At 36.7% G+C, this 20,086-nt stretch overlaps 1 protein-coding gene across 1 annotated transcript in view; it reads right to left on the reverse strand.

Moving 5' to 3' along the window:
* Positions 1 to 10,355: 10,355 nt before the first annotated feature.
* Positions 10,356 to 20,086, reverse strand: part of LOC107725403 (Krueppel-like factor 7) — a 42,304-nt gene continuing 32,573 nt past the window's right edge. Inside the window, exons 3-4 of the mRNA XM_016534647.1 lie at positions 18,095 to 18,218; positions 10,356 to 12,450 (exon numbers count right to left, since the gene is read on the reverse strand). Coding sequence (XP_016390133.1) covers positions 12,399 to 12,450; positions 18,095 to 18,218 — 176 coding nt within the window. The 3' untranslated portion in view covers positions 10,356 to 12,398. The remainder of the gene's footprint in view (positions 12,451 to 18,094; positions 18,219 to 20,086) is intronic.

Consider the following 20,086-nt stretch of genomic DNA (forward strand, 5'->3'; position numbering starts at 1 on the left):
CCAAACAAAGTAGTTTCGCTTTCACAACGAAGCACACAGCGTCTTTACGACATGGCGGCGGAAACAACAAAACTACATCGAGAATAAAAGTTACGCCTTCTTTCTTTGCGTGAACATTTGGGCGGTGTTATGCAAATCTTCCCACATAGTGAGGTAGAAATGTGTGGGCGTGTTAGAACGAGCCGTTTTAGGAGGGTGTGGCTGACGCTTAACTTTTATAAAGAATATCTCTTTGGATTTGAGACTTTAGTCTTTGCAACTTTACAGATCTTCGTTATGCACCAAGAGCTTGTAACACTCCAAAGAGAAAGGAAAAATTGAAATCGCATCATATGACCCCTTTAAATTATGGTTACGACGCAAAATATATGGCTTAGCACATTGATCTAACGCTTTAGTTATCGTTAAAGTGTTGAGTAATAAAACAACACAATTAATTATGCTCTCGTGTGAGTGAATCGAATGAATGAGGGATGAATTTGTTGAGGGTGGTGAATTCGAGTCTAAAGCAGACTACCGTAGTAAACCCTCTCAACCACGCCAGGCTTGTTTATAATAAAGCTGTAGTGAGGAGTAAGATAAGCGGAGACGCTGAACTCTATTTCTAACTTGGCAGGCTTGTAAACACTGCCAAATGTGACAATAATGTCCCGTAACCGCTGCCAGCTGCCTGCCAGATACCTGACAGCTCTCAATGATTCTGCTGTTTCTCCGCCAATAGGGTTTGTAAGGCCTGTCCCGCTGCATTAAGAGCTCTGAAGCTTCCAGATTCTTCTCCCACTTTGAAAACGCACCCTTAACGCTAGACTGACGGCGTCCAAAAGAGCTTGTTTTGGTATTACCAAGGTGCAGCAGCTAAATCTCTGAGCGTTTCCAGGTTTTTAAGAAGGTAGTGAAGTTTCTCAGAGTTTGATGCTTCATCATCGTGAATTATCGCCACTTTTTTGCTTCAAAGAATGAATGGGAAACCAAATAGTCACACTCCATAAACATAAGTTTGGTCGAACAAGTAGTTGACACTTGAAAAACGCGATCCATTTGAAGAATAGGCCTACATTTCATTCCAATCACACTGAAATTCTCAGTTAAAGGACTAATTCAATTAGGCTAGAGAAGAATTCACCCCTTTGTCTTGGTGCCTGGATGAATTAAGGTTTAAACAGGCTTGATACGGACTGTCAGACTCCATTAGAAAACAGCAATCTGACAAAAAAAAGAGAGGGAGTGAGAGCTGAGCTATGGCACAAAGCTACTAGTGCCAACGTTATTCAGGCTGTTGGTATAAATTAAACATTGACTATACTCGTACGACTGCCGGGACACAAACGCTCCACTGATTATATGCTGTCAGCGTGCAGCAAACACAGCCAGCGAAAGTGAAGGTCAAACATGTCGGGATTTAACATGAGAGAGAGAGAGACTTCACTCTACTGTTTGATTGATGCCGCTCTTTCATCCGACATCACCTTTCTTGCAGCTCTCCAAATATGAAATGATGCAAGAGATGAGCGACTGTATGACAGATTTGCCTACCTCAAATCCTTTTAAGGTTAGCACTACATTTTAGAAAAGAAACCAACTGAAAAAGAACATTTTAGAGACTGTTTGCACTTCAGAATATAAAACCTGCAATATATGACCAATGTTAAAAAACACCTTGTGATGAGGAGTTATGACAATTTTGCTACCTTCAAATCATTTGGAGGTTTGCATCAGACTCTGAAAAGAAACTGCACAGCTCCAGACTGAAAAAAAAAATGATTAAGGGACAATTGGCTGCTAAACTGAAGCATTTAGGTAATTGTGTGCATAACTTGTTCACCTTTTAACAACAGTCACTGGTGTGTGCTGCTATTACTATTTAATATTACACATTTTAGTTACTAAACTTACTAAAATTTAGTATATAGATGATTAAATAGTTCTACTTTAATAATACTGTCATACAAGTAATCCTGATTGTATTTGTGCCATAAACACGTTCCATGATTGTGCCTGTTTGGAAAAAAACAAAAAAACAATTGGACTTATTTAAGAATACTGTTTTTAATATACACTGTTGTATGAGCAACAATTAAACAAAACAATTTGGATCTCACGATAAAGTTCCCGGTTCACTTCGAATCAGAAATAACCGACAAATGACTCGCGATTCGTTTTGCTGCTTGATATCGCATACTGGTGTGTCTTACTATATTATGTTAGTGTATTATCTTAATTACGCACACACTGGTTTGTAATGCAAACAGTTTTACCGTTTACTGCACGTTGCTATTCTTCTCGTCATTTCCCTATAGTGGCTAATGAACCGGAAATCTCGCCCATAGGCTTACTTCCGCACTTAGGAAGTAAAAAAATATATATTTTGTTATAAGCCTCAAATCACCCATCCACCCCCCTCCCCCCCAGTTTCTGACCAAATGGAAAATTTTATCGTTTACAATTATTGTCGCAATCTTTTTAGTCACAGTCTGGTCCCGTGAACACGTAGTGGATTCAGAATCAGCGACGCTTGTTCCGTCGTGAGGTCCGATTTCCTCTGTGCCAGAAAAGCATTACACCATCACTGTATATGTGTGATATGATGAGATGTGAAATCAGAGAACAGGTCAGTGCAGATATAGGGCAATGTGTGTATTTCTTTGTGTGTGTCTCTGTGCTGACATTTGATCGTGATGAATTTTAAAGCAGGATCAAGGGGTAGCGACAGTCTAGGGCAGTTCATGAAGACAGTGGGAGGTATCGGTGCTTTATATGTATGTGCAGGACCACACTGAATCACACAGTGGGATCAGAAGGCCTTGGGGTTGAAGGGCAGTGTGTTTAGTCTATGCAGTCAGTGTGGGGTATGTTTTTATGTATGTGTGATCAAAGCAGTGGTTATGAAACTCCACCCCCTCTCGGCCAGGCCAGTATTCACCTAGCTATTGCGAGCATTCAGTAAGAAAAAACAACAACCTTGGTATTAAAATTTCCACATTGTAAATATAGCCTACTATTTAGACTCACAGAAAGAGGTTCATGTCCTTTGCACTCTTATGGATTAGTTTAGACTAATTGCTAAGAATGCATATTCACACTTGAAAAAGTTGTTTACTAGTTGGGCGAATCTGAAGAAAACACCAGTGACAAATGGCATAAAGGAAATAAACTGATTTTTTTTAATGCATCACAGAGTTTTACTTTATAGATTTTGACTCTAGAGTTTTTCTTGCAATTCTCATTATTTATTTATTTTTGTAATTTTCTGTTATTATTACTTTCAGTGGCAATCCTCATTATTCCATCACAGAAATGTTTTCTAAACGCCAAATGTAAAAAACTGTGATATCAAATATAAATTTCACATAAATATACATTTATATTCATATTAAATATAAAGTAAGTTAACATAACTTAAAGGCAGAGTAAGTGATTTTTCAAAAACACTTTAGAAAACTGATTCGGGCCGAATCGCAAAACAAACTTGTAGCCAATCAGCAATAAGGGGCGTGTCTACTCGTGATGTGGAGGAGAGAGCTTTCAGTGCATGGGACGGACATTAGCCGAGCCGAGCGACAGAAAGATAGAGATGGCGGATAAAAAACAAAAGAGGAAAACGTCTGCGGAACGATAAGGCAAGAAGTAGGACCCGTGTAAATATCGGATCAGCTTTCCAGCGCTGGAGAGAACTTAAGGAGCGGAGGCCTGCGATCGGACGCCGAGGTTGCTTTGTTTCTTCTCAATGGGTGAGTAACACTGTGTCTACAACAGCTAAAGTCTGCCTACACTGGACGCGATCAAACGACCGTTGAAAACCATTTGAAATTTGTGTCAGCAGGTCATAAATAGAACCCCGGCAGCAGTTTTCTGTCGGGGATTTGTTGCGCCGTGCCGCTCACGTCCGTAGACACGGTGTAACATTGGTTTTGCTTTGTTTCACAGAACTAATCGTTGCCTGGGTTGCGTACGTATATGTGGGGCGGAGCTATCAAAATAGGGGCAAGACCCTTTTGGGGTAGGGGCGTGTTTGTTTTGGTGATTTCAAATATCAACATTGGCTACCAGAAATCACTTACTCTGCCTTTAATCTGAAATATAATTTTATAACTATCATTCATACAAATAGATATTGTAGAACTGTCCACTCGCACAAACACAGACATACATAATATTTAATAATAATATGAAATAATATTTCATATTAAAAAAAAATTGTCACAATGCCAAAATATATTTTTTTCTTTTGTGGTGAAATATGACCTCAGGTTTGTGACATATTTACCTATTATTTCTAAAAACCTGTGTATTTCTACAGCAACTGATTGCATTTCTCATCAGAACTGCCATCTTCAGTCATTTGTGCAAAGTCAGTTCTTATCATAGCATAAGATACACATTACGAGACACAGAAATTAGTTACAAAGAGCCCAGACGACTCAAAGCAAACGTCTTCAGAGTACAATTAAAGCAAACTCCACAACTGGGTTGTGTGGTATTATCTCTCCAGTCAGTGTCTTTGATCAGCGCATCCCTCCAGCCCCCCTGTTTCCAGGCAGTAAAGCCCCCAGAGCTGCTCTCCTCTGTCATTTTCTCTCCTTACACATCCTCCAACCCCCTCTCCCCCTGCTTCTAGGAAATATTTCTCCCGGGACTGTCTTTGTTTAAAGCAAATAGGCAGAATCCAAGCCAAAAGCAGAAAATGAGCGCTTCCATTCATATACATGCACTGATGCTGGTTCTGAGGCCAAGAGCTGACTAAGCCAAGGCAATGCTGAGTAAATCTTTTGCATCCAACCTGCTGCTATTTGAAAGCAAGAATAGAAGATTATTATTCATTTTGCTCTGTATATACCTAAACGTATATTTTATATGCCAACAGAATACTGTATCGTGGCTTTCATCTCGCAAATACATGTCATATTTCAACCTAAGATCAAAGAAAAAGAATAATACATTGTTTGCATAGATGTTAATCTTATTAAATAATGTTATTAAAGACCATTAAGATCTGTTGCATTGTGACGTTATTGTCATAATAATTAAACTGTCAAATTCTCATAGTGTGTGTAAAAATATATAAAATTATACATTTAAAATTGTACATAATAACATTTAAAATATATTACAATTATATATTTAAAAATGTATATATTATATAATAACAACGCACATATTATACAGTTTAAATCTGTTCTTTCTGGTTTATTTATTATAGTAATGAGAATGAGATTGTTTTGCACTATGGTAATGAGAACTGGGGTTTAAAATGTGCTCAATGAAACTAATGCTATAATGGTCTTCATTTTCAGAAAGCAAAATCGAATTTATTATTCTCTTTGTCTTGATTTCGAGGTGAAATATGACTTGCACATGATCTGGACAGCAGGTTTTGTGTGATTCACTATTTCAGTGAAAGGAACATCATATTCAGAGATTTTTCTCTATTGCAAATGGATTCGCAGTCCCCAAAGCACTCTAGACATGAACCATCATGTCAGTGTAATTGTAAAATGATAGGCAATAAGTCAGACAGATACAAGTGAATGAATCGTAAGATGAGGGTGCCCGTTTCAATTATGTACATTAGTTATAGATGAGGAACCTTTTGGGAATAACCCATACCGAATACATTTGCAGAATTAATACACTGAGCAAGGCCATTTTCTTGTACGTAATTGCACCCTAATTATCCATTAGTTATTGAATTACCCTTTTATCTGTTTGTCACGGGCAAAGGCTTAATAAATGGAAGAGAAATCATCAACTTGGTTATCAACCCTCCAAATTTGCAACACAGCGAGCGAGGGAAAATACAGCGAGAGAGGGATGAGAGAGACTGCACTACAGTGGCAGAGAAAGATGGAGACAAGCAGAGAGAGATAAAGAGGCAGAGATGGAGAGATGGAGAGAAAGATGCATACATATATTCATGAGCATCTTCGGGTTGTAATTAAGAATCAAATAGCTACAAGGAAGCCATTCGTTTATTAAGTGTAAGAGACTGCGCAAGATTTTCTCGCAAGATTTTTACTTTTCTCTCTCTGCTGATGCACAGTAATCGGGGAAATTATTTTGCAAATGATTTCAACTATGAAGGGTTTTTTCCCCCCAAACATCCTGTTAGATTTATTTATATAATTTATATTGTACTGTGAATTGTGGATGTGGATTCAGAGTTTGCTTATTTGAAACAGAATCCAAACACACACACACACACACACACACACACACACACACATATATATATATATAGATAGATATAGATATATATACATTGATAACAAACTTGATATATTCCATACAATTTTTATTTTTCCTTTATATTTACAATTTTTTTATATTACACATTATATATATATGTGGATTAATGTTGCATTACATCAAAAGTTGTACATTAATATACAATGAAAAAAAAAATTGGTTTAGAAACAGTTTTCACTCAGAAATGCACAGCAGTCTGAGAAATCTATTTTGCACATTATTTTAATTATGATTTTTTTGGTTAATGATTAAATTATATAATATTTATATAGCCTATATCTCTGAATTGTGGTTGTGGATTCAGAGTTTGATTACCTTAATTCACATGAAACAGAATCCAACCACAAAAATAAAACCACAATTTTTTAAGCAATTGGCATTGGCATTTGGAAACATTTTTCTCTCGGAAATTACTTTTTTTGATCCCATTAGAATAATTTATTATTTTTGATTCCAAATTATAGAAATTCCATTAGCAGTATACATTCCTTATTGAAATGGATGTAGAATTATTCCAAGACATTCTGACTTCAGGGCATCTAAAATGGGTTAAAAATAACAAGGAGACTACAATATCAGTAAGATTCTACCATTTATTACACATAATGACATTCTTAAATAAAAATGCTTCACTTAACAGTTCTTGCATAGATATATTACAATACCAATTTAAAAAAGAATTATGAAACAAACCAGTAACAAAAATAAACTCTTTTCCTTTTTCCTTAATAAAGAACATTGTCATACTAACATCATATAATACAAATAATATATGCAAACACTTTTTACAGCAAATAAAACAAAAAACATAAAAATAAAAAAACGGCATAAATATAGGAGCAAAGTGGAAAGCATGAAATGCCAGCGAAAAGCAGAAGGATCGAAACAGATTTAATTTACAACAGGAAGTGTGGAAAACTACGCTACGAGTGCAACGAACATTGGAAATCACTCTATTTATCAGCTTCATACCATCCATTTGAAAGCGTTTAGCACAGCGTTTTGAGCAATAGAAGGGTACAAAGAAAACAATGCTTCAGATGTCTAGTGAGCGAATGGAGACCAGCGGCTAACGTGAACGTACAGACGAATGCGTCAATCCAAAAACAATGTGCAGCAGACTTCTAAAACGGACTAATCATAGTATCACGAGATGTGAAATGCATTCAAACTCCTAATTTAGTGTTCCCTGCATGTCTAGTAGTGTCTCAGCTCATGCCAGATCTTTAGGATGGAACTTTTACATTGTCGAATGTAAAAACGTACCTGCAAGTGTGCATCGGTAATTACAAATAATTGCATTATCTCATCAAAAAGGTCAGTTAGTTGTATGCGATTTAAAAGCTGTTTAAGTGGGTAACATACAAGGTTTATACACACTTGAGAGAAACTAAAGACAGTGCATATAAAACAAGCCCTGAAAAGCAGACAACGAGCTGCTCTGTGGGGTTCTTCAGGACCATTAAGACAAACTCATTAGCTAGTTTTTGCCAAGGTAACATCCCTAATCGGTCCGGCTGGAGAATGTTAAAGAAGGATTTTAGGAAAAAGGTACACTTAAAGTGAAAAAATGGTCAAAAGTCCACAAGGAAAACTTCTAGTGAACATGACAAGCTCAATGAGAAGTTTAACGTGAACACTATTTCTATCCCATGAGCATCCAGGTACATTGTGAATCCTCACAAAACCTGACGAGAAATGCCTAGGTCATATTTCACCTAAAATTGCCTTTTAAGAAGCCTATTTAAAGATTATTTTGCATTGTGACAATATTGTCATGACTGTTTATGCACATTTAATCCCCAACTCTCTCTCTCTCTCTCTCTCTCTCTATATATATATATATTTTAAAATATACATATATAGTTATTAGATTTTATATTATTTATTAAATATATTCAATATTTAAATTTACATTTAAATTTTTTATTTAAAGCTGCAGTCCATAGGTTTTGCCTCTTTGTCGCCATCTCTGTTTGAAACCTGCAATTGCAGTAATTTGCAGAATTATCATCTTTATGTGGGTTGTGCATCGGCACGGCTCCTCAGCGCGGATTAATCTAATGTTTTGAGGAGTATGTGTGGCTGTCAGTCACCGCACTGGTGTGGATATTCACTGTACTTCAGAATCACCGAGTTTTACGTCTTGGAAGTGTGACCCAAATAAGAATTTGCACCAGAAAATGTGTCAACTGAACAAGTAAGTAACATGTCTGCCACTTTTGTTCTGACCAACTGAGGAAAAAAGCATTACAATACATCACGCTCCCAATGGTGATAATCTAACAATCGCTTAGCTCATACCACATAAAACCATGCAAATTATTATTATTGTTATACTTTGTTCTCAAAATGTTAATGTTAACATCAGCATCACGTGACTACTTGTATTTATTGTATATTAGCATTACAGGTGAATCTCCAGTTGTCACTGATGATTGTCATTTGGACCTTTCTGGATTACAATCCGCCATCAAAATGCTGCTGTGAGAAAAGGCTATTATTGATGCGCCACATGCATCATCCTCACATGCGAAATAGCCTACTAACTCATTCTTTATGTTTACAGATGTGAAGTAATGATGCTAAGACGAACGGCAGCATGCTTGTATTTCCCGCGAAAACCTACCAGTATCACTCATTGTTATAAGCTTACCAATGTGAATTGGGCTAAGGTGAGGAGAGTTTTGAACACTGGCTGGTTATGTACTTGCCAAAAAATTGATTTTGGATAATTTTTTATAAAAAAAAAGTTACAGACTGCAGCTTTAAATGAGAATTGGGTAATAATGTCACAATGCAAAAAAAAGTCTTACTTAATCTCAATATTATTTCTTTCATTTTTTTTGGGGTGAAATATGCAACATGTTTTTGACAGGTTCTATGATATTATTTCTCATATGCAGTTCATCCTTCTCGCCACTGACCCTAAAATAAATACCTGATGCCATTATTTGCATCTATTTCAAATCTAACTTCTTGTCAAACTGAAATTATTATCTTGCATACATGATCAACAGAATTGATCTTCTAATAGTTTTTGAGATGTTACATTGGATTGTGTTGCCCAAAAATGTGGGACAAAATGATGCTTTGCTTCCTAGTCTGCATAGCCCAAGATCATCTTTTCTGAACTACAAACTGAAAAGATAAATTGTAGCATTTCAGGTTGCAGTCTTAAATCCTCTATGAAAAGCACATTTCATGCACTAGATTTTAGCTGGAAAAGTGGCCCGTATGATGGTCTCTTGAGGACATTGGATGTACGCGACTCTGCTCTGGATTCCGGTGACCTTGTGTCTTTGTTATTTTTCATGGAGCTAATGTAGCCAGGGAGGGAGGTAAGCTGACACCCGGCTACACGGTGAAATTGACTGTGTCGGGCGGCTGCGATAAGATCTCCCGGTCAGCATAAGTGTGGCGTGCGACCCCCAGTGTGGTCCTACTCCGTTCCGCCCCATTGAGGGGGCGACCAGCGCTGGCCGCTGCCGGGAGAGCCCAATTCCTTTCTCATTACTCATACTGCCATTCTGTCAGACGGGCCTCCCGTTGGTCCGTGTTAGACAAGTGAGTGAGAAGGGCAAGGAACTGACAGACGGCTTGAACAAGACATGAATATCCTTGTCCATCACCTATTTTTGGGGTGATATGATCCAGATGGGGTTTTTTGATCTGTAGATATGGTTAATAATTGTCATGATATGCAAAAAAAATGAAAATGTTTATGCTGTCCAAAATTAAATTTAGATTCTGTTTATGCATTGATCTCAGGGGTTTAGAAGTCTTTGAATCAGCATCTTGATGTTTATATACAATATGCAACGGTTAAAAATAAATCTATGTTTTTTTGTGCTCATTTTATACATCTTCAGATCTGGGCCTCTGATTTCAATCATACAAATGTGGTTTACACCACAATGCGAACAAAACCACTATATCAGGTTGTTGGAAAAGGGATAGTTCACACACTACTGACCCTCATGTTGGTCCAAAGCTGTATGACTTTAACAGAATTTTTATGATATATATATAAGTGATATATAACATTATTATTATTATTATATATAACATAAAAGCAGTCCATACAACTTATATTTCAAATGAAATCTGAAAATGAACGTAGTATAGCTTTGTTCATGCAAACTTTATGCATGAAGATACATTTGAAGTCCTAAAGCCAATGTTTTTTCCATGTCTTATAATTGTTTGTTGCCATTTCGAAAATATGGAAGTGAGAATGAGTTAAATTTTGGTCTGTTTCACACAAGTCTTGAAATACAGTCACTATGTATTATGGTGCTTCCATGCCATTTTTTGGAGTTTGACAGCCTCCATTCCTGTTTTCATTGTAGGAAAAATAACTTTCTTCTAAACATTTTCTGCATTCCATCAAGGAAAGAAAGTCATACTGGTTTAGAATGACATTAGGGTGAGTAAACGATGACCGATTTCTCATTTGATGTGAATTATTCCTTCATCAACATGCATTTGTGTAGATCTTCATGCATGAGCCACAGTGGGATCTATCTTTAGCAGATCAGGCCTTTCCGTGGTCTGAATGATTGCATAAGTGCAGGGCCATCCACAATCAAACAACCTTACATTCAGGAACACTTTCCATCCTACACTTGATTGTACGTTGTAATTTAAACCTCACTTTTACTATACAATTTACACACTGTACAGCTGTTTTTACCAGGAACACAAGGCAGATATGTAATGTGCAAGAAAAAACCCCATCACAAAGTCTAAACATGTAGATGTCTCCTGCAGGACCAGAGAAACACAATGCACACCTTTCTTATGATGCTTCCATCCGTGCAAACTAAAATAACTGATGGGAAATGTCTGTCCGGACAGTTTTTCGGGACATACTGTGATGCATTTACAAATTTCTAAACGTTGTGATTGCAAATCTCTGCCTTGAATGATGGAAGTCATTATTCTGTAGTGAAGTCCGCAGATAAACCATGGTGCTTTTCTCATTTCATGCTAGTCCTAGAAATCCCGAAGGAACCCAAGTTTATGGGATAACGTTTCATGGGTCATAAATAATGTTGAGGAATGCTCAAAACGTGTGCAAACAACAACATTGCTTTACTTCTTTTCGCCACTAAAAGTTTGCGTTTCTATAGAAATGAAGTCCACCTCAGATGCGGTCTGTGCCAGTGTAGAATCCACTACTCTTCGCTTGTGCATATGGCAGTTTTTTTTTTTTGGTCCATTTTTATTTCTTTTTCTTTTTCTATTTTGTACACATCCACGGGAGAAAAGCAAAAAAGAAGTCTTCTGAATTATATAACATAGTCATCATTCAAAAAGATCTCTTCTTTATTTTAATTTTATTTTTTTTCCTTTATAAAAAGTCTCAAAGTGTCGCTGCGCAGCGGTTGGTTGGCAAGGAGGGACGTGAAAGAGAGAGATTTGTCTGTCTACGAAGAAGGTACTGTAAGAGTGTTTCCTCCACTGCCCCCAGTCAGATTCACATTTGAGCGATGGGTGATTCCACTTTACCTTTGAAATCCAGATTTCTCCGGATGGACGTTCCACTTTACATCTTGGCTGTGGATTGGTGGGATCAAAGCAGAAAGATAATCCTCTCTCAAAATGGGAAACAAAGAAAAATCCATCTCTTTGGATTGGCATCCTATCGCTACGATGTTCTCCAAAGGTTCTCAAGGAGATGATTTTGGGACACATCTTGCACGGTGCAGTAAATCAAACCAGGTGCATTGGTAGTTGGTCTGTTTGACAATCTGCGTAAGACGTACTCTATGTAAAATTGATGAAAGCTTTAAATGGTTCTCAGAGAAGTTGGAACGGAATAATAGTATCTAAATCAAGTCATTGATGTTTTGAGCATTAGGCAAATACCTACTGAAGCACGTTGTCTTTAAGTGACATAAGATGTCATACCACCTTCTCAGATCTGTAGACCTCCGAATTTCCATCCTCATGGTCAGACGTGGCCGACCAAACCTAAAGACCTGGTCTGAGTTCAGCCCGTGCTGATCGGTTCCCCTACAGGAGGCCACTCTCTGGTGGGATGAGCGAATGGCCTGAGTGGTATCCGGCTTCTTCCCATAATCCCTCTCCTTCTCATCCTCTACCTTCCATCTCTTCCTCCACCTCGCCATTTTGCCACCTCCTCCTCCTCAGATGTGCCTCTTCATGTGCAGTGCCAAGTGATCAGATCGAGAGAAACACCTGAGGGGGAAGAAAAAAAGAACTGATTAGGAAACCTGTGTGATCTGAAATCTGGATCTTCTATCAATATTCCATTTGGTTGGAAACGTTCAACGGGTTTGATTGTATTGGCGCTGATTGTATCTCAATATTATCTGACGACACATAAAATGGATGAGCTGGAACAGTAAGGAGAACTTTTTTTTTGTTTTAAAGGATTGATTATAAGAGCTTTCAGCTTTTTAAATTACGTCTCTTAAATAACTTTGGTAACATTTTGGTTAGGGAACACTATTTACTAGTTGCTTATTAGCATGCATATTACTAGCTTATTGGCTGTTTATAAAGCACATATGAATGCCTTATTCTGCATGACCATATTCTAGATCTCTTAACACTACCAAATACCCAAACATAACTACTACAACAACTAAACTCATACTTTTCTGCTTATTGGTAGCAAGAAAGGTTACTTACTACCAATAAGCATCAAAATTAGGAGCTTATTGTGGGAAAATTCTTAGTTAATAGAGAATATGTGTTCCCTAATCTAAGGTGTTACCATAACTTTTTACAATATTTTTTATTTTTATTTTAGTGTCAAAAAAAAAAAAAAAAATATATATATATACAGTACATATATATAAAAAATGGTTGTCCAAATAATAAATTGATTAAAATTAACAACAACAAAAAAATCATTGTTTAACTTTATATTCTTGTGAATAATGTGAAATTTATTTTATAACACTGTGTAAGTATGAATAATGGTGTATAAATAACAACTAAATATATACATTGTCTGAAGGAAATACAATTATTATTATTTTAATAATAATAATAATAATACTTATTATTTTTTATTATATGTAATATTATTATTATTATTATTATTATTATGCAACAATAATACTAATACTAATACTAATAATAATTATTATTATTGTTGTTATATTTTTAACATTCTCTTAAAGATAAAAAAAATGAGAGTCTAGATAAACCTATTGATTGTTGGAGCATCTTGACCCGTCCCTAAGACATATGCTTTCATGCTAAGTCTCACCTGTCCTGGAAAGGCAAGGGGAGGAACATGAATTGGGAAATCAAGGGGTGTGTTTTTGGCAGGATCGGACAGATGGCAGATCAAGCCACTGCCAGAAGGCACCAAACCAGCTGGTGTACCTCCACCCTCTTCCACACCCCCACACTGCTGTCCTGACAGGGGGTCCGGACACGGTCGGGCCGGATTAAGAAGGGGCCTGAGGGCCACGGCTACAGGTCTAGCATCTCGGTCTACTGTATTTACTGTTCAGACGAGACGGGGAGCCCCTCCGCATGCTGCTCTCCACTGTTCCTGTCAACTCCATCATTGTAATGGTAATCCGGGGCTCCCTCGACAACGGCAGAATGGATTCCCCAAGGTGTACAAGCAGCCAGGATGACAAGAGAGGGCGGAGCTGAGCTCAAAGTGAGATACGCAAGTCTAACAAGCATGAAGGACCTATTTATACATCAAAGCGAAGACGAGTTAAGATTCACTTCAGAGGAGGAAGCTCTTGGTCAATACCAGGAGGCAACTGTCTCGCAGGCACTGCGCCCAATTTGAAAATGTTCTGAAAGAAAGCACAGATCTGCGTGCTTAGCTTTGTACCCAAATGGAAATGCATACTTTCTTATATTTTATGATGTTTATGTTTTATGAAATAAAAGTACTTCCATGTAAAGTATGTTGGGACATTTAGAGCGTACCAGCATGCATTTGCATTGATTACAGCTTTTGTGTGGAGCGTTCTGAATATTTCAGTTTAGTAATGTCTAAGACAGAACTGTTATTGCTGGAACTAAGTTAACAATATCTGAAAACACAACTGGTTTAGATGTCTTCAGGTAAATAATATGTGATTTTGGCCCAATTTCCAAAGATTGCGGACAACACCCCAAAATCTGAGGCAAATCGTTGCTTGTTCACGTGAATGATGATGGATTATCAAAGGCTCGAGAAATGGTGATTCCTGAGAAATATTTTAAATGGTCAGCCGGGTACGGGTCGGGTCCCAATCTATTACTTCGGGTCCCGGGTCTGTTTAACATTGTGTGTAATTTCCACGAGTCGATCGGAGAACACCGCACCCGCCAGTGATCAGTGACAGTCAGCACTTTGCATATGTTTTGTAACTTGCAACTTGTAAAATTAGGATGAGAAAAGTGTGATCGGGCAATAAGAAAAAATTTGCGTGACCTCAGCCGCCAGAGGCAGAGCGCGGGCGGAGTTAATGTTAGTAGGCTACTGCAAGCGGACGGTGATCATGGATTCCTACATGAGTGATGTGAAAAAAAAGATGAAACAAAACTGAAGAGACGTACGTGTTATTGAACACGCACACAGTAAAGTGTAACGCACTTCTTGTTCTGTGCGTTTTTTGCTAAAAAATAATTGCTCTGAGTCTTTATTACAACCAACAAAAAGTATCGTTATTGTAGTTCAAAAGGGTAAACGTAACAGTCAAAGTTGACTCGAGATGCAAAAAAACAAACAAAAAAAAACTGCAAAGTTGCATTAGTCATCCGTCACCGACCGTGACACCAAGTAGACTTTTGAAGCTGGAATAATGAGTGGATTAAGAAGGCTCTTTCAGTCGGCAAGAGAGAAGAACAGCCTAACATCGATGGAAATTTATTGGCAAGGAGGATTGTATGCATCGCAGTCAGGGAGAAGGCTACTAACAGTAGTTAAGGCAAAAAGTTTTTTTTTTTTTTTCCCGCAACTTGTTTATTGACTTAAAGGTGACATATCATGAAAATCTGACTTTTCCAGGTTTTAAGTGCTATAATCAGGTCCCTGGTGTATCTACCAACCAAGGAAACGTAACTTTGTTTTGGTAAGCCTTTTTCTGCAAGCATCTGAGAAAACGAGTGCGTCAGATTTCGCTCCCTTGGTGACGTGGCAAAAGGATCTCATTATAATATTACCGCCCCTTAATCTGTAAACATGAGTGATGTGAAAAAAAAGATGAAACAAAACTGAAGAGACGTACGTGTTATTGAACACGCACACAGTAAAGTGTAACGCACTTCTTGTTCTGTGCGTTTTTTGCTAAAAAATAATTGCTCTGAGTCTTTATTACAACCAACAAAAAGTATCGTTATTGTAGTTCAAAAGGGTAAACGTAACAGTCAAAGTTGACTCGAGATGCAAAAAAACAAACAAAAAAAAACTGCAAAGTTGCATTAGTCATCCGTCACCGACCGTGACACCAAGTAGACTTTTGAAGCTGGAATAATGAGTGGATTAAGAAGGCTCTTTCAGTCGGCAAGAGAGAAGAACAGCCTAACATCGATGGAAATTTATTGGCAAGGAGGATTGTATGCATCGCAGTCAGGGAGAAGGCTACTAACAGTAGGTAGCCTATGCCAAAATGTTTTTTTTTATTTCGCAACTTGTTGACTTGTTAATAGCAGTTTGCTGTGCAATATGTGCCGATCGGGTGCAGTCGGGTCTGTGTGTTCCTAGCCGGGTTCGGGTCCCACTTTCAAATAAAATACGGGTCCGGGTCGGTTCCGTGCAGCAAATTTATGAATTTTTGGACCCGTGAAGACCTCTACTATATAGTACAATGCAATGCTGGGAATCAAATAAATAAGTGTCCCTTTCTTTGGACAAGTTTGTTCTGTGTTGTCTTGTTGTACTTGACTGTCAAAACAAACGGATTCACTAGAATGAATTCGACCTCTCAATTCAACATAAGACAGAAAGAAATATTTTAGGACATTTTAGCTTCCACAACACTAATGTAAATGTAATTGGAGAAGAAATGCAACAGATGACTCTACTTGTCACTCACCACGTTCAATCTGAAAGCTTGTCTACAAGACCTGGTGAATACAGAGAAACCATTGTCTGAATAGCAGATGTTTTTAATCATTAAGCTACATCTACTGGCACAGGTGACAGGTGGACCATCTTGGATAGAGATTTGAAAATGAAAAGATTTCAGACTATTCATCACATTTTTAGACCCAGGACACCTGTGTTAGATTTTGCCATTAAAAATAATGTTTAAGATATAAATCAGGTTACACAAATTGCTGACCAAATATTCCCAAAATCCCTTCAAGGTGCTAGAACTAAACGAGGCTTAGTAAGAACTAAATGAAGCTGATTTGTTGTTATTATTGAAATTACAAAATACTGAAGTATCATAAAATATTAGTTTTTTTTAATTAATTATAAATAATTATAATATATTAATTAATTATATTATAATTATATAACTATTACTTGTTTATACATTTTTTATATTTCATTTTTTATATTTTATAATATTTATAATTACAAAATAGTATTTTTGCATTAATATATACAGATAAACTGTCTACCTTAGGTGCTGGTCACCATTAAATTGTCTTGCTGTGTACATTTTAGAAATTAATATTACATGTACATGTCTCATTCATACAAAGATTACAAAACTCAACAGGTATTCAAGGGCAGGCTTTAAGACGGTTTAGATCCTACCTGTCCGATCGCTACCACTTTGTTTATTTAAACGGGGAGTCATCTCAATTATCACTAGTAAAGTATGGAGTGCCACAAGGATCTGTCCTAGGTCCTCTGCTATTTTCAATATACATGTTGCCCCTTGGTAATATTATTAGAAAATACGGGATTAGTTTCCATTGTTATGCTGATGATACTCAACTATATATCTCAACAAGACCAGATGAAACTTCTAAATTATCTACGCTAACAGAGTGTGTTAAAAATGTAAAAAATTAAATAATTTAAGTAAAATAATTTTCTCCTATTAAATTCGGATAAGATAGAGATATTACTTACTGGACCAAAAAAGAGTACACAGAATCTCTTGGATTACAATTTGCATCTAGACGGATGTACTGTTACTTCCTCTACAGTCAAAAATCTGGGTGTTATATTAGACAGCAACTTGTCTTTTGAAAATCATATTTCCCACGTTACAAAAACAGCATTCTTCCATCTTAGAAACATTGTCAAGCTACGAAACATGTTACCTGTTTCTGATGCAGAAAAGCTAGTTCATGCATTCATGACCTCTAGACTGGACTATTGTAATGCACTGCTAGGTGGTTGTCCTGCATCTTCAATAAACAAGCTACAGGTAGTCCAAAATGCAGCGGCTAGAGTCCTTACCATGCCAAGAAAATATGATCATATTACCACAATTTTTCAGTCTCTGCACTGGCTACCTATTAAATTCAATATCAGTTACAAAATATTATTACTTACCTATAAGGCCCTTAATGGGTTAGCTCCTGCGTACCTAACTAGTCTTCTACCACGCTACAATCCATCACGCTCCCTAAGGTCGCAAAACTCTGGACTTTTGGTAGTACCTAGGATAGCAAAGTCCAGAAAAGCGCTATACAAATAAACTTGAATTGAATTGAATTGAATCATATTGCATGTATGATAATTATACAACAATGAAAAAGGTTTAAAATAAAAAATAAATAAATAATTTGAAGTATTGCATTGTCACTGTTTGATGTCATGTCACACTTCATATTATGAAGTGTAATATTATTATATGAGGTATAATAAGTTGTAATATGAAGTTTAAAAAATGTGACATATCAGCTAGCATTTGTAGGCGTCACACAGTGATCGTCTGGTGTTTTGACTCACCTGTCGCAGTGATTGCACTTGAAAGGCTTGGCGCCGGTATGTTTGCGGTAGTGCCTCGTCAACTCATCGCTTCTCGCGAACCGCCATTCACAGCCTTCCCATGAGCACTTGTACGGCTTCTCCCCTGATAAAGACACACAAACAGATGCACACACACCTGATTAAAAATGCACTTTCTTCCTCGTGGGGCCTTGAAATCAGCGACTCGGTCCAGCCAGCCGTCTAATTCATTTGTTTTAAGTTGATTAGCCTATCAGAAGAGTGTTGACACAATTGGAGTTTATGAAATACATGATCGTCATTAGAGCGCACAGCTGTTGGACCAAATGAACTCGCACTCGATGAGCTTCCAATGAGTTCTTCACTGCGTTTAACAGATGTGAGAGACTGCGTTCACATTTTTGATGTTGTATGTTTTCGTTGTGGATGGGAGCTGCCTTGTAGCAGAGCTGCGGTTCGTATGGGGTCTCATCGCTCGTTCATTAGCGCACTGAAAGGAACGTATGAAATGGGGCGCAGGCAGAGTTTATTTGGATCTCTGGGAGAGGTGATAATTGGAGTAGTAATGATGGGTAATGGGGAAGAACCTCATATTTACTGTCAACCAGCTGGCCCCGTCTCCACTGTTTGCCACATCTACAAATCTTCTGAAACAAGACTGTGGCTTCATATAAATTGCTTGACGATAAAATAAGTCAGATTTTCATGCAAACACAGCTCCAAAATTTAACTAGCGGTCATTAAATCAACATGAACTCAAATATGAAATCAAAATTGATCCTATTTACTATCTTAATACATGTTAGTCTACAAAAAAACATAAAAAAAGATAATTTTTTTAATAAAAAAAAATTCAAGCAACATTAATTTTTACTGACATGATATAATGTTAACAAATAACCAAGTAGTTTCAGGTAGGAAGTACTAGCATTTACAACACATTTGTTTTACCCATGCGATTGATTGATTGAAAATGATCATTCATTCCTTCATTTATTCAAGTTTATATATATATATATATATGTATATATATATATTTTTTTTAAAGCTTATTTATTAATTTATTTTAAAAGCCTATTTAGTTGTTTATTTTAAATAGCCTTTCATTTATTCATTAGGTTATTAGATTATTAGGTTATTAAAAGCATATTTAGTTATTTGTTTATTTTAAAATGGTTATTTTATTTATTTATTTATTAGGTTATTTATTTAAAACGATTTATTTATTTATTTATTTTAAAAGCATATACATACATATTAAGTTATTTGTTTATTTTAAATGTTCTTTATTTATTAGGTTACCTATTTATTTATTTATTTATAAATACTATTTATTTATTTTAAAAGCCTATTTAGTTATTTGTTTATTTTAAATATGTATTTATTATTTGTTTTTAAATACTATTTATTTATTTATTTTTAATTTAAAGCTTTATTTATTTATTTTTAAAAGTTTATTTATTTGGTTATTTTAAAGCTTATTTATTTATTTATTTTAAAAGTTAATTTATTCATAAAAAAAACAAAAAAAAAAACTACATTTAAACATCAGTTTTACTTTGAAACAGATACCACTATGGAAGTAAAATGGACTGTGAATTAATTTTGTGTCGACTTGTTGTTTAGCATGAAGAACCTTCCATGACGGCCACACTTTCATTCTGAGCCGTAAAAACAACAACAAGCTATATTTAGATCAGAATTTGAGCACTAAATTGCGTTCCCTTTCACACACATTCACAAGCTAGCCACATTAAGCAGGACAGGTTTAGACCTGTGCTCCCTGCGACTGCAGCACCAGCCAATTATAAGTCAGGGAGGCACGGATGCTCGAGTTTGTCGCCTAGCAACCAGGCAGGAGCGTAATGTAGGAGGCAGCAGTGGAGCCGGCTCTATCTGGCATCGTCTGTCCCTCTGTGCCACCAGCCAATTACGGCTCATACTGGCAGGGGAGGATGCAGTTGCCTGGCAACCGGAATGTTACATGATACA

Source organism: Sinocyclocheilus rhinocerous, unplaced genomic scaffold (assembly GCF_001515625.1).
Source record: "Sinocyclocheilus rhinocerous isolate Xijiao unplaced genomic scaffold, SAMN03320098_v1.1 scaffold1386, whole genome shotgun sequence".
Lineage (NCBI taxonomy): Eukaryota > Metazoa > Chordata > Actinopteri > Cypriniformes > Cyprinidae > Sinocyclocheilus > Sinocyclocheilus rhinocerous.